This window comes from Sciurus carolinensis, chromosome 9 (genome assembly GCF_902686445.1).
Source record: "Sciurus carolinensis chromosome 9, mSciCar1.2, whole genome shotgun sequence".
In the NCBI taxonomy this organism is placed as follows: domain Eukaryota; kingdom Metazoa; phylum Chordata; class Mammalia; order Rodentia; family Sciuridae; genus Sciurus; species Sciurus carolinensis.
The window spans coordinates 93460867-93476645 of NC_062221.1; the positions used below are offsets into that span (position 1 = coordinate 93460867).

General features: G+C 38.7%; 2 protein-coding genes across 4 annotated transcripts in view; one reads left to right on the plus strand and one right to left on the minus strand.

Annotated features, from left to right (window-relative positions):
* Filip1l (filamin A interacting protein 1 like) overlaps nucleotides 1–4636 on the plus strand; it is a 291043-nt gene extending 286407 nt beyond the window's left edge. For both annotated transcript variants that reach the window (XM_047563744.1, XM_047563746.1), the window contains one exon: nucleotides 3563–4636. In XM_047563744.1, the coding sequence (XP_047419700.1) occupies nucleotides 3563–3754 (192 nt within the window). In that variant the 3' untranslated portion in view covers nucleotides 3755–4636. The remainder of the gene's footprint in view (nucleotides 1–3562) is intronic.
* The window catches only part of Col8a1 (collagen type VIII alpha 1 chain), a 525631-nt gene that overhangs the window by 354569 nt on the left and 155283 nt on the right, over nucleotides 1–15779 (minus strand). Inside the window, exon 1 of one of the 2 annotated variants that reach the window (XM_047563750.1) lies at nucleotides 11547–11744. The exons of the other annotated variant lie outside the window; for it this stretch is intronic. Within the exon in view, the coding sequence (XP_047419706.1) occupies nucleotides 11547–11610 (64 nt within the window). The 5' untranslated portion in view covers nucleotides 11611–11744. Of the gene's footprint in view, nucleotides 1–11546; nucleotides 11745–15779 lie in introns of those variants that run through there. 2 annotated transcript variants of the gene reach the window in all.

A 15779-nucleotide genomic window follows, 5' to 3' on the forward strand; every position in this document is an offset into this window, starting at 1 on the left:
CAGATCAAAATGCCAGGGAAGGAATTTCAACTACAGCAAGTTCTCAAAGTATGGTAGGTTGATCACTTGTATCAGAATAAATTACCCTGGGAATCTGTTAAAAAGGTGGACTTATAGCCAGGCATTCTGGCACAAGTTTCTAATTCCAGTAACACAGGAGGCTAAGGTAGGAAGATTACAAGTTCAAGTATGGCTTCAACAACTTAGCAAGACTGTTTCAAAATAAAAAAATAAAAGGGCAGAGGATGTGGCACCCCTCAGTGGTAGAGTATCCCTGGGTTTAATCCCCAGTATTTGAAAAAAATGTGGATACGTGGGTTTCCGTATATCCAGAGACAAATGAATTACAATTTATAAGGGCAAAGTCCAGGAAATTACAATTTAAATGGGAAACCAACACAGATTCTTGTATAGTAAGCTGGAAAACCAATCTAAATATTGACAAAGTTAAATGACATCAGAGAAACCTACCTTGGAAAGGCTATTATTAATTTTGTGGTCCTAATACCAGGAAACTTGATTAGTGTATCACTGGTTTCGACTGCAGCTTCTACTGCTCATGATTTGAATAATAAGGTTGATGTTCATAGAAATGTCCTGATCTCTAAGATATTCCCTTCCTTTTTTAATCTCAATATATTTTGGCTATCTAATCATATAGTTAGAGAAAATGTAGGGAAAAAGAGCACCCATAGCTCCTAATCAGAGTTAACCATTAACAGCATGGGTGCATTTTCATCTACAGGTTAAGAATTGCTAATGAAATCCAAAATGCTTTAAGATCTAAAACTTTTTTGAGTGTCAACATAACGCCAGAAATAGAAAATTTCACACCTGATTTCATATGTCAAGTTGAAGTCAAAACACAAGTAAACTAAAATGTTGTATAAAATTACCTTCAATCAATGTATAAGATATCTCATCATAAATATGCAAATAGATCAAAATCTGAAAAAAATCCTACATCCAAAATTCTACTTCTGGTCCCAGGTATTTCAGATAAGAGACACTCAATATCCAGTACCTTTTCTTCATACATACATATTTAAAATATTTATAGAGTTTTAAATACAATAATTAACATTTCTGAGTAAACATCTTCCTATATCTTCAAAAGTACCATTATTTAAGGATAGCATAATATATTCATGTAATTATTCTGTAATTCACTTAGCACATCCTTATTGTTGGAGTTTTAAACTGTGTCTATTTTTCTTCATTTTAAATAATGCTAAAACAAATACCCTCATCTGCCTCTTTGACTATTTCCTAGAAAAGATTCCTTAAAACAAAATAACCTGAATTACAGGGTATGAATGTTAAGATTTTTGATGGACAGTATCAAACTGCTCTCAGAATCACAGTAGAAGCTGCCTATCTCATTAAACCCTCACTGGGGCCCTGAATTTTATTTTTTTTTTTCAAAAAGCTTTGCTTATTTGAGACGTAAAATGCACATCAGCATTAAAGATGAGATAATGAAGTCAAGTTGAAAGGTAGAAAGAGCATTGAGATAAGGAGACAGATTAGAGCATCAACATCTTATTTGTTATGTTTGGGAATAATTGAAAAAAAAAAAAAAAAAGAGCCAGTAAGAATAATAAAGCCAAAATATTCTTCTAGTACCTAGGCAAACAGAAAATTGACTAAATGTACAAAAAAAGAGTATGTTCCCTATATAGTTTATCCCTCACTGAAGGACTGTTATTTTTAGCCAAGTCTGGTGCAGTATTTACTTGAAAATCTTATTTAGGTTGCTATGAAAGTTTGGGGGCACTTTAAATAATGAATTATGACTATGAAGTTCTAATTGCTATTGCATATATTTGTAATTTCTTACAAAAGAACATTTTGAAAATGTTGTATTATTTTTAATCCCAGAAATAAATGCCTAATCTTCTGCCCTTTTCTTCCTTCTTGTTCAGTAGATTTAACTTCTTCACCATGATCCATGGCCCTCAATAAGAAATGCATGCTATAACATAACCTGGTACATGAGTAAGCATATGTGTGCACATACATACACATACACATGTAAACTGAAGCAAAATCCACAAAACAATACTTAGCCTTATGCATTCTGATGTTTTTTGATCCTAGTCTATTCTCCCCATTCTATTTCATTTTAGTTAAACAATGTTAAAGAAGAAAGGTGCATCTAATGTACCTTTTGACCAAATGCTCGATGATTAAAAATTAAAAAGCCCAAAACATCAGACTGTATTTCTGGAATACTGAAATAAAATTAATCTTATATATTGTATCTTAAAAACTGAATGTGTACATAAAGGAGATAAAGGGACTTCACTACACTATATCATCAAAATAAAAACATGGAAACAAATTTCTACAGGCTGGAAAACAATTATAAGATGGACTTCCATAAAAGCAATATTAGGAATCTATGACAAAAAAACTACAATAAATTTTAAAGATTAAAAAAAAGGATTTATATTTAAGAACTCAGAATTATGAACTCAGAGTTATAAACTCACAGCAAGAAAAGAATGATGTAAACAAAGGGGACTATAATAATAATCACATCTATATTATAATGGAAGACCTACAGTTAGCTGAAACTTCCTTCCCATCTCTTTACCAGCAAATATCCTTATGCAGGAGTATTTTTTCCTTAAAAAAATGGAAACAGAGCTGGGGTTGTGGTTTAGTGGTAAAGCGCTTGCCTCACACATGAGGCACTGGGTTTGTTCCTCAGCACCACATAAAAATACATAAATAAAAAAAAGGTATGGTGTCCATTCACAACTAAAAATATTTTTTAAATGAAAATAACTGCTCTTAAGTTATTTTGCTCCATTGACCTACTCCTTCAGTCTAGATCATTCAACCTGTGACTCCTCTTCACTCCCTCATGTAAACCAGTGAACAAATAGTAAAACAATTTTTGGAGATCTCCCCAGAACCCTATTTGTAACCCCCAATCATTCACCCACTGCCATCTATAGAAGCAGTTACAATCCACGCCCCCACCCCCAATCTACATTCCTATCCCTCCTCTCAAATACAATCTAATTTGAAGCCACTTCACTTCTCAACCAAATCTAATACTAGACTACTTCAGGGCAACCGCCAAAAGTAGTTCCTCAGTCTATTACCAAAACAATTCCTTTATTTTGGAACTCCTTCCCTTTATTCCTGCTGCTAAAGGTCCCAAACAAAAGCTACTTTCTTCATGAAGCTCTCTTAAGACTTATTAGTTGAAATTAACCTTTCTCTGGCAATCTCATGGCTCTTTAGAAAACTACTCTTATTTATCTTCCACTAAACTCTGATTGCCAAAAGCAAAAAAATAACCTATTCTTCTCTGTATCTACAACTATTCACTATCTAGGCCCTTGCACACAGTCCACATCCAAAATACGATGGCAGAACTGCTCTGCAGAAATTTCTTTTTTCAACCAGATAATCTTGAATATGATGTGTTCCTAAAACCTAGTGCTTTCAAAGACAAACGCTCCAAACTAACTCCATGTCCTGAACAATGTTTACCTTTCCACCAATGATGCCATTAACTACCTTTCATTCTTTTGTTTCATTCAAGATCAAGGAGGTGAGCAAGCAAAGAATTCCAACACGGATCCCTAAACCAAAATCTACAGGCATCACTAGGACTTCCACAAAAGCCCCACAAGGGCCTATGGACAAACATATTCACCAAAATGGCTGTGGGAAGCTACACATCATAACAACTGTCACTTCTAACACTTTCCTCCACATGGGAGGGAAAAGGTAAGTCACATGAGCACACTGTCTGGATACTGTCTACAGAAATATCTGGAAAGCTGAAAGGATCACTGTGGAAGGCCAGAGAGGAACAGTCATCTCTTCAGGAAATGTGAAGCAGCAACTGGCAGACAGTTCGCGCACAGGTTGGTGGACCTGGTCCTGATCATCCTCAAAAGGCAACATGCTTACAATCATCTCAGCTCTATTTGTGTATAAACACACACACGCACAATCACAGGTTCAGACTCACATCCCAAAGCCACTCAATTCCTCATGCTACTTGTATAATCATTAGCCTGGGATAGGACTGAATTCACTACAACAATTCAAGCGTTTCCTGTGAACAAAGAAGCACCTCTTCATTCTTCAGAACTTTACTGAATCATCATATTTTTCTAAGAAAATGTGCTAGCAAGAATTCTAATCAGCTTCAGGAAAGTTAGATTATTTCCATCAAAATGGCAGAACAATTAAAAATCCTAGTTTAAGGTCTAATAAGGGGAGAAAAGTGGTAATTTTTAATTACAAGGAGATAAGGAACAACAAAAACAAGTAGTAGTTCATATTCCCTGTGTGGCCTACCTGACAACCACTGATGTTGTCAGTGTGTACATTTGATTGATAGCACTTTATCTCCTGCCCCATTTGTTTCAAGTTGTTTGCCCCTTCTGTATATTACAGGCCATAAAATCATACTGCTGTAAGACAACTCATTTTCAGTAAGTACTGTTGCTTTCTAGAACCATTAGGGGATGAGACTCAAAGACCAATAATACTGACATCTTTTAGGAAAATAAGCAGCACTGTTCTGGGTGTTAAAAAAAAAAAGACAATTTATCATCTCATAAGATATTCTTTAGTCACTGTGGGGGTCTCTCAGCCACGTCCCGCGTGGACGAGAGAAGGTTAACCGTGGAGGATGATGTTGGCTGTTTATCAATCAATCACCCATAAACTTAAAACACATAAGAGCCAACACTCTTTTTAAAATGAGAGGAGGCGTGATGGGTCTGGACACACCAGTTCTGGCCTCTAACAACCTGGAGTAGCACAACTCTCTTTTATTTATAGACACACAGGTAAAGGGGGCAAGACTAGGAGGAGCTTCTTCCGTGATGGACAGGATAGGGTGGAGTGAAGGGAGCCATCTCTTTGGGGGACTATTTCAGAAGGAGACAGGGAACCACTCCCATGCAGCGCCACATGCTTCCTGGCAATCTGGGACAGACCTCCAGTGGCTGTTAGTTCCTGGAAGCCAGGCCTCTACATCCCATGGCACAACCTAGTCTGATTCTTCTAAATAAGGATGGCTTCCCACAAGTCACATTTCTTCCTCAATGAATATTATAAAAAAAAAATCAGTTAATTCAGCAAAAGTCTGGAATTAGGAAACTCAAATTTCAATCTTAGCTTTTCATGCATGTGACACTGAGAGTGACATTCAACTAGCTAAACCTTGAGTTTCCCATATGTAAGACAGGTAAGTAGTTTCATTCCAGCTGTGATAACCCACAAGTATGCCTAATGACAGAATACTGAATTCAAACAACCTGTCTATAAGGCTGAACACAGTCCCCTGGTAGTTAGTAAACTAAACTAATTCTTCTCATCACACGGAAAGCTCCCTGATTCTGGAGAAGGTGTGCCTACAATTCAGTGTGGACAGAGTAACACAATGACATTTCAAGACAAGGCAGTTTTGGCCCAGAAGACAGTTATATTTCACAAAGCCTCAGTCAGAGGGAAAAATAATTAAATGAACAGCATGACCCAACATCTTTTGTTATCCTTCACTAAAATTGGAGGTATGGCCATAGCAGAAATCCTTGTGGTTAAGAACTGCCAGGTGTGCTGGGATGGAGCCAACAGAGCAGAAGCAGTTCCCCATATTCACCCAGCTAAGTCTGCTTCTGTACACTGATGTCACTACACAAACAGTCCAGGGTCCATCCGATTTCAAGGAGGAGAAGCTGGAGGATGGGCAGCATCAAGCTATCGGAGCCAAAGAAAGGGACAATGGGCAATAGTCTCCACAGGCAAGAGGCAGAGGAAGAAGTAGATGGGGAGAACAAGTGAATTAGAAGTCTGAAATGGAAAAGTGGAAGTTAAGGGAAAGCAGTAAGAGAGCAGGGGAAAGGAAGGGACTACAAAAGTTGAAGAAGAAGCTCTGACATCCAAAATAATTCACATATGCAGAGAGTAGTTAGAGGTGTGCCTGACAAAAAGCAGGTATTTGATAAATCTCGAGTGAATGCAGGATGGATGAAAGAGAGAATTCAGTCAAGACATATGAGAGCAATACAGCCAAGAGATAGCAATGAAGTATGACAGTTGGGAAAAGCAGTTATGCCTGGGTGACATTCAACATTGGGAGTTATGCTAATGGAAAGAAAAAACATTGGAAATTCCAGAGTGGAAACAGGAGAAATAACATACCAACAATAGTCCCAGAAAAACAAAATACCCTGGGAAAGTTTCATCTGAAAGAGGAACAGAAAATGTTTTATGTTGGGAGATTTCAAAATTGTTTTCTTCCATGTAAGGAGATTCCCTATAGTACATTTTTAAGACAAGCTGGCATAAGTTCAAGAGCAATCAAGAAAAAGAGGACAAGCTACTGTACAAGATTAAGAAAATATGAACATTTTGAAGGCAACCAGCAGAAACCATCTTTAAATGATGATAAAGTTCTAGTCCCATTAAGACAAGTCTTGAAAATAATGTTCTATTTTAGTAAAACGATTACTAACCAAAGCACAGGCTCAATCAAGCAATATATAATACGATAAAAAAGCAAATTCAATGAAGAACTGAAGTACTATCTGGAATCCAACAAAATGGTGTTGTGACATAAGACAACTGAAACAAAGAATCCTGTCACTGTGCACAATTCTGTTTCTGCAAAAATGTGCCCTCCTGAAGGACAATAACAGTAATACTAAATTAACATACATAAACAAAATACACTGTTCTCATCTAGAGTGACTACAGTTAAATCATTAAAAGTAAGCAGATGAAAATCCAAATGAATGAAAACAAATTAGTTTGTAACAGAATTTTTAAAAACCTGACACTTTGATGCTGGATGGAGTCTTTTCTCAGCCCTCCATTTATTTAGCTTCAAAATCTTTGAACTACTCTTCTGTATCTGGAATCAAGTATCTGATTTTAACACTAATATGACTGGTCTAACAGATGACTGATAATTATGGACTGAGTAATGGAATAACCAATGGAAAACCCAATTTTTCTAGGGTATATTTCAAATTCGTCCTAGAGAAACAAGACACAACTCAGGGTCCTAGTTTTAGCCTGAGGCGAGATCTGAAAACTCTGGCCAACATCTGGTTTTGTGTGGCCCTACAAGAGTTATGAATAGTTTTACATTTTTTAATGTTGAAAAAAAATTAAAAGAAGACTATTTCATGTCATGTGAAAATTACATAAACTTCAAATATCACTGTCCATAAAAACAGTTTTACTGGAACACAGCCATGCTAATTTGTTTACATATTTATTGTCTACAACTGCTTTTGCATTGCAACAGCAGAGCTGAGAAGTTCGAACAGGTGGTTAAGGGATCTGCAAAGCCTAAAGGTTTTACAGACGGAGACTTTTACCAAAAAGCTTGCTGATCCACAGCCTCGTGTGAACTAAAAACTAACAAAGAACTCAGGAATAAGAATTAAGTAGCGCATCATTGACTATTATTCTTAAAAACGATACTTAAGCAATTTAAGAATTCAATTAAGAATTCTATGAAAACTGATAAAAAGGAAAACTATATTTCACCTGTTTGTGATTTAGTAAAATGTGTAATTCTATGAATGCATCTAAAGTGTTCAACCAAAGAACATTAAGAAAAGATCAAAGGATTCTGCCGCAAAATAATATATTTATTGTTAAATCAGTGAGGGAAAATGGAAGAATTTATAGGCTTTCCACATTTATGAGTGGTATTTTTCAAACCCTCATGGACACTTAGCGAAATTATAGCAGGAACTGTGCATCTGATTTGAAGAAAGACACATATACCTGTACCTTTAAACTTTCATAATTGTTGTCAAGAACCGCTCATTTAATTATTTGCAAGAATCATGAAAATTACATATTCTAAAGAAAACCAGCCCAGGAAGATTATCTGAGGGTCTACCTGTTGAAGTTTTCAAGTATATAACAATGATAAATAATGTAGTCATCTTTTTCTCTTCTCTTTCCTTGCTTTGTAAATTTCATCCTGCCTGTTTTTTGTTCTGAATGTCTGTCTCAATATTATCTGCATTTTGATTGAACCGTAAGCTGGTTAAGTTTTCCCCCTATAACTCTAATTCTGTTAGTGCTAAAGCAGTGGTAAGCTCAATAAACAATTTTGAAAATGACACGCCCTGAAGTTGATTATCTGTTGAATGTTGTCAGCATCTACTGTAAGTATTCCAAGTCTGAATTTTATGTGTACAAAGAATGCTTTACAACACCTACAATGCAAGGGTCTCACTTTGGTGTAAAAAATCATAAACCAAACCAGTTATTCAGCCAAAGGAAAGATTCAAGTGTTCCCCTACTTCATCATTTCCAGAAGAAATTCAGCAAAAAGTCATGTGATTTGAAAAAAGAATCACAAATATTTTGTTTGGCTGTAAAATCTTGACAAATTAGGTAACTAAAATATACTGAATGAGAGCTTTTTTTTTTTTTTTTTTTTTTTGGGGTTCCAGGGATTAAACCCAGAGGCACTTTACCACTGAGTCATATCCTCAGTCCTTTTTACTTTTTGAGACAGCATCTTGCTATTGCTGAGGATGGCTTTGAACTTGTGATCCTCCTGCTTCAGTGTCCCAAGTTGCTGGGATTACAGGTATGCACCATTGCGCCCAGCTTCAGAATGAGTGCTTTCCATGTGTCCAAATACTACTCTAGGCCCTAAGGATAAAGAGCAAAGAATGAGAAAAACAAAATTCCTGCTTACCTGGAGTATACATTCTAGTGTTGGGAGACAGTAATAATTAAATGAGAAAAATAACAGTTGGTGCTAAATGCTTTGCAGAGAATCATAGTACAGTGAGAATTTCAGAGTCACTGGATGGCTATTCTAGACTAGCTGACCAGAAAGTGCCTTTCTGAATACATTACATCTGAATTTAGTTCTTTTTTTTTTCATATTTTTTAGTTGTAGGTGGACATAATACCCTATTTCATTTTTATGTGGTGCTGAAGATAAAACCCCCAGTGTCATATATGCCAGGTGAGAACTCTACCACTGAGCCACAACCCCAGCCCTGAACTTAGTTCTTAATGCTAAGAGCCAGTCATTTTAAAATAGGACAACACAGAAGAGCTATTACAAAGGGTTAAATCGGAATAAGAGTGGCCTGTTGAGGAACAGAATGAAGGGCAGTGTTGCTGAGGCAGTGTAAACTGGTAGGGAGTAAGTCATAATTCTGGCAAAAAGGCAGCCATGTTGGAGTTCCACTCTGTGTAGCAGGGGAAAGCCACTGGAGAGGGTATGCAGACTTCTGAATGAAGAACAGAGATTGAACTGGAAATTATTAGCTTACCGCAGTGATTAAGACAAACAAGGATAATAGTGTGTACTCGGAGAAAAAGGCAAAGATTCAGGCTATCTTGTGGAGACAAAGACAACAGGACTCCATATATAAAACGTGAGGGATAAGGGAAGAAATTAATAAATCAAGATGCTACTAAGCCTTTGTGAAGTTGGATATGTGGTGGTAAATTTACTGAAGTAGGAAAGTCTAGAGAAAAAGTAGGTTTGGAGAATAATGCAGCACTTGAGTCAGGTTTACATTTGACATTCCTATTAACTAACTAAGAAAAGACTTGAAAAAGGCAGCCATGTAGTTGAGACTTGAGTTCCAAGATTATGTCTGAATTACTGGCAAGGAGGTGACATTTGAAGCTTAACAGCAGCAGGGCATGGTGACACATGCCTGTAATCCCAGCAGCTAGAGAGGCTGAGGCAGAAGGATCTCAAATTCAAGGCCAGCCTCAGCAGCAAGACCCTGTCTCAAAAAAAAAAAAAAAAAGAAGGGCGGGGGCGGGGGGAGCACTGGGAATGTGGCTCTGTGGTTAAGTGCCCCTGGATTCAATCCCTGGTTCCAAAAAAAAAGCTTAATAGAAATGCAGCTTATCTAGCTCTGAGCAAACTTCAGGAGCCAACACACTCCTGAAGTGGAAGGTTCCCCAACACGCTTCCACAACAGTGATGTGGGTTTATAAATAATGAAACTCTTGAAATCAATAAGAAGTTATTGCTTTGAAGATAAGATTCTTACTTTTGATAAATAGAATAATTATGAGAAATAAAAGTGTGCAGACTCAGAGGGGCTCCATTGTGAATTCCAGCTCCCCACTCACCAATACTGGGCAAATTACTTAAGCTTTCAGTGCAACTTCCTTACCTCTAGAATGAGGATAACAGTGACTACCCAATGGTGCACTGATGAAGATTAAATGAGATTGTGCATGTAAAGCATTCAAAACAGCATCTGACACACAGTAAGCAATCAACAAATGCCAAGCTGCTATTATTACCTAAAGTCTCCAGGCACTGTACACAGCAGTGTCTTTTTTTTTTTAATTTTACTGTAAAACTTTTATTATTATTATTATTATTTTATTATTGTAAACAAATGGGATACATGTTGTTTCTCTATTTGTACATGGAGTCAAGGCATACCATTTGTGTAATCATAAATTTACATAGGGCAATGTTGTTTGATTCAATCTGTTATTTCTTTTCCCACCCCTCCCACCCCTCTTTTCCCTCTATACAGTCCTTCCTCCATTCTTACCACCCTCCTTATCCCTAAACCTAAACCTAACCCTAACCCTAATGCTAACCCCTCCCACCCTCCCATTATATGTCCTCATCCGCTTATCAGCGAGATCATTAGTCCTTTAGTTTTTTGAGATTGGCTTATCTCACTTAGCATGACAGCAGTGTCTTAACACTTCAGTTTTCTAGTTAGATGCTTGGTAAGAGGGGGCATCACACACTTATAAGTGAGTTACTTAATGTTACTCAAGGATAATATATCCACAGCATTTGGAATAGGTAAACATAGCACAAGAGAGTAAAAATTGTTCAAACTGTGTTAACTGAATTCTAGTCTTGTTTCTGAATTCTAGTCTTGTTTCTTGCTATGTTAACTTGTCAAGCTACTTAACATCTTTAGGGCAGGTTTCTTAGCTGTAAAATAGGTGAGTCTGAAGGGATGATCTCTATTTAAACTCATCTCCAGGTCTAATATTCCAGACTACATGATGATAGCAAGAAAAATAACAGCTTATATTTACTGCACATAAAGTGCCAAATGCTGTATCAAAGTGCATAACTTGAAGTATCTTCATTTAATCTTCACAACCTTATGAAACAGACATTATCATTACCCTTATTTTACAGATAAGGAAAAGCAACAGAATCAAAGTGCAAAACTTGAAGTATCTTCATTTAATCTTCACAACCTTATGAAACAGACATTATCATTACCCTTATTTTACAGATAAGGAAAAGCAGCAGAAAGTATTAGAATACCAGTCAGTCTGAACCTAGTCCAGGGGTTATCTTTAACCACGAGGCAAAACTGCCTCTCCTCTCGAAAACTGTCATCCAGCCTCAAAGTTTTAAGAAAAAAGAAAAGCACAGCTTGGAAAAGAGTGTTTGACTGACAGGCAGGCGTGGAGCGCACGCCTGTGGGTGGTACCGCTCCCTCTGCGGGACCCTGGCGGCCAGAAGCGGCTGGGCCGAGGTGCTAGGCAGGACGCGGGCAGAGTGGTACCTGGGCTGCTGGCTGCTCCTGCCGGCTGCTGCTCCCACCACTCGTCTCCAAGGTCGTCTGCCATCTCTGCCCGGGACTCAAGGCGAAGAGACCACGCGAAGGCGGCCAGCGGTAGGGACTGGCACCGGGGAGCCGGCGGCCGGCGTCACTGCACGCGGAGCTCCTCGCCCCACCGCCGGCCCCGCCCCGCGGCCACGACGTCACGTCCAGGCCCCGCCTCTCCGGCTGCGGACCTGGAGTCGAGGCAGTTTCCACACCCGCGCCTCCGCGCAGGATCAACCCGAAAACGCACAGTAAATCCCGCCAGAGCGTGAAGAGGCGTAAAACACGAGGTTTTATTATCACTTTTGATGCCTTCTTTCAAATGTTTTTTGTTTCAGTTTTATTTTTGTCCAAAAGATCGTGTTGAAAGTGTGAGACGCGACACGAAGACAATTTCTCCCTGATCCGTTTCAAAGTACTGGCGGCCGCGGGAGAAGAAGGGAGCACGTGGGTGTGTTTTCACTTGCTTCTGTGTCGGGGCGTTTCTTAGCTCTTAAAAGTGTGCGGGAGCCGGGCGTGGTGGCGCACGCCTGTCATCCCGGCGACCCGGGAAGCTGAGGCAGGAGGATCGCAAGTTCAAAGCCAGCCTCGGCGACTCAGCGAGACCCTGTCTCAAATAAAGTAAAGACGTAAAAGGGGTTGAGGATGTAGGTCTGGGGTAGAGCGCCCCTGGGTTCAGGGCCCTAGGGCGGGGGCGCGGGGACGGAAAGAGAAAGAAGGGTAAGGGTGCGCAGGATAGTGATGTGGGCACTGCTCTCCTTATACAGGACCAGGAAAACGTCACGAGTCAGGAAGGGCTCGCCCACAGAGCAACAAGTGACCCACAGACTTAGGAGTCGTCCCGCACCCATACCCTTTCGGTTGTGGTCACCCCATCTCCTACCTTCTTGCTTGCATCCCACCACCCCCGTTTTGGAGAACAAAGTGTTTCTGAAAGTTCAGTCCTTGTCCCCGATGCCAATTCAATAATGAGGACACGGTTTTGAGAAAAAGGAAAAGAAGTTTCATTGCTTTGCCAGGCAACGGAGAAGCACAGGGGACTCCTGTCCCAGACACAGTGATTCTCTTTATCAGAAGGACCAGGGGGATTTTTAAAGGAGCTTTACAAAGGCTACATTCCAGGTGTGCCCTGACAGGGGGTCCCAAGACGCCCTAATGTTGTGTTAACATTGAGTTGTTAATTTGGGAGATATTCACTTTGGAGATCCTCTGGCAGATATCTCCTTCCTGGGGAGCACAGGTAGTTCAGGGTAATCTTGTTCTCTTCCACCAAGTTAGGAAGAGAGGGAGAAGAGAAAAAAGGAAAACTTTTCCCTTTTAAAAACAAGCCTCCAAGCTGTATTCAAAAGGTGAAGTGGACCACTGTTACAAAAAAAAAAAAAAAAAAAAAAAAAAAAAAAAAAAAAAAAGGAAGAAGGGAGTTCTTTGCTCACTTAGAGGTGAGAGATTTAGCCTGCTGCTTTTCTCACAGGCAGAGTGAAATGGCTGGGGTGAAAGGAAAACCTGCAGGGTGCCAAATGCTGGGTGGGACCAGCTGCAAAAAAATGTGGGAAATATTTTTCTGTGTGGTCTTTCTACACAGATGTAGAAAAAATACAAAATATATTAAGTGTTCCCAATGTGCCTGTCCATGCACTGCATACTGCACATACAATAGTGGATTTAAAATGCAGAGTGCCTTGCTGCACACCTGTCATCCCAACGGCTCTGGAGGCTGAGGCAGGAGGATGAAGAGTTCAAAACCAGCCTCAGCATAATCGAGGCGCTAAGCAACGCAGTGAGACACTGTCTCTAAATAAAATACAAAATAGGGCTTGGGATGTGGTTCAGTGGTTGAGTGCCCCTGGGTTCAATCCCTGGTGGTGGTGGTGGGGGAGGGAGGATGAGTAGAATATGTACAACCTTCCAGATGTTACAAAGTAGCATAGAAGAAAGAGAACTTGTAGGAATAAAGTTCTAGACCCCTAAAATGGTAACAATTTCTGAAATTACAAGACAGGAAACTAATCTGTTGAGGATAGGAATAGTCATATGTAGAAAATTACCCCCAATTCACCCAACTAATAGGAGCTATATTAATGCATTATTGGTTAGACTTTAACAATATACTACAAATGCCCTAAAAGGGAGGGTTCTTGGTATAAATGTGGCAAATGTAAAATAATTGTACTCATCAAAAATAATGTGTCTGATGAGGAAATGTAGATGACAGGAGGTTTTGGCAGTTGACCGATTATTGAAAAGTAAAGTCAGATAAAAAAAAAATGTCACTTTGGAAAAGGAAGTGCCATGGCCAACTAAACATATGAAGGGATGCTTGGCTTCATTATTGATCTGGGGGATTAAAATCTACAATGAGATATTGTTTTTTTCATGCAGTAAATGTCAAAATTAAGAAGTCTGGCAATACCAAATTATGAGAAGTATGTATGTCAATGGGAATTCTTACTGAGATGAGTAGAAATTTGTATACCCACTTGGAAAAGCAATTTGGTACAGCCTTATAAAGATGAACATTCACACACTTCATGATTCAGCAGTTCCACACCTAAATATATACACTTGGGGAACTTGCATATATTTACCTGGAAAGTATAAAAATATTCACAACATCACTGTTAATGATAGTAAAACACTGGAAATGACACAAATTAGTGTTTGCTTCCTGCAATCAAATTACCTCAGGAAAGATTTATTTTGGTTGGTGGCTTTATTGGCAGCTGATTCTAAGACAAAAACATGATGGTGGAAGGATGTGGCAGAGGAAAACTGTTCACCACAGAGCAGCCTCAAAGTAGAGAGAGCAAGAAATAGTAAGAGGAAGGAATGGGGAACAAGAAATAACCCTCCAGAGCATACCCCCACTGATCTACTTCCTCCAAATAACCCCACCTCCTACAGTGTCCACCGCCTCTCAATGCCATCAAATTATTAATCCAAAAATGGAACAATCCACTGATGAAGTTGGAGCTTTACTGATCCAATCACTTCCCAAAAGCCCCACTTCTGACACTGCTATGTTGGGAACAATGCCTTCAACACATGGGTCTTCAGGGGACCGTTCATATCAAAACCATAATGTGTGCTTCTATAGGAAAATGAATAAGTTATGTATACTTATAATTCATCAGAGCAAATGAATGAACACACAAATAACATGAATATATCTTGGAAGCAATGCTGATTTTTTTAAAAAAAAATCATGTCCCTATGTATTCTCTCATGCAGAAGCTAGAGAGATAAAGAATAAAAATGGGATCCCACAAACATAGAAGAGAGACCAGTAGATGAAGGAGGACACAGGGGAGGGAAAGAGGAGGTACTGGGGAATGAAATTAAATTATATTATGTGCACATATGAGTTTGTCACAATAAATCCCACCAATTGTAATACACCAATAAAAACCATTAAAAAATTTTAAAAGTCATGTCCTAGATGCCATTTTTCTAAAGTTTAAATACAAGAACAACTAAAGCATTGTTTTGGCAAAAAAAAAAAAAAAAAAATATATATATATATATATATATATATTTAAAGGTAAGAGAATAATAAGTACAAAATTTAGAATATGGGTTGGTGTGGGAGGACAGTAGTTAGGGAAAAGGGATTAGGAAGAAGAAGAAACGTAAATTGCTGGCAAGATCCAATTCTAGAGTAAAGTGGAGAGTTCACAGGTATACATTAAACCAAATAATGATGACTTATATACATTTAAAGCTAAGGGAAAAGATGCATCTGTGCAAAAAAAGTTTTCAACAGATTTAAAATTAGATGCTACTTGTCAATAACTCAACAAGAATTTCAATTCATGACTACATCTCAAAGGGTTCTCTGCCTGATACTCCTACCACCTTTTCCGTGTGAGTTCACTTTTGCATTGTCCCTGATCTTAGTACAAAAGCAGCCTTCCTTTGAGCACTGGGTCTCAACCTCTTTCACCTCCTAGCCACCTCCAGTAGGCACAAGGGTGACAGTACCATCCACTTGATCCATTAGTCTGGTTGAATCTATATCTAAAATATCTCCCAAATCTAACTACTTAACTATCCTGCCTCTAACATGATAATCTTGGTCCAAATACCATCATCTCTCTTCTGGCCCACTATAATATTGCCTTTTAATCAGTCTCCCTGTGTTATGGTTTGGAGCTGGAATGTCTCCCCTCCAAAAGCTCATGTTTTGAAAACCTG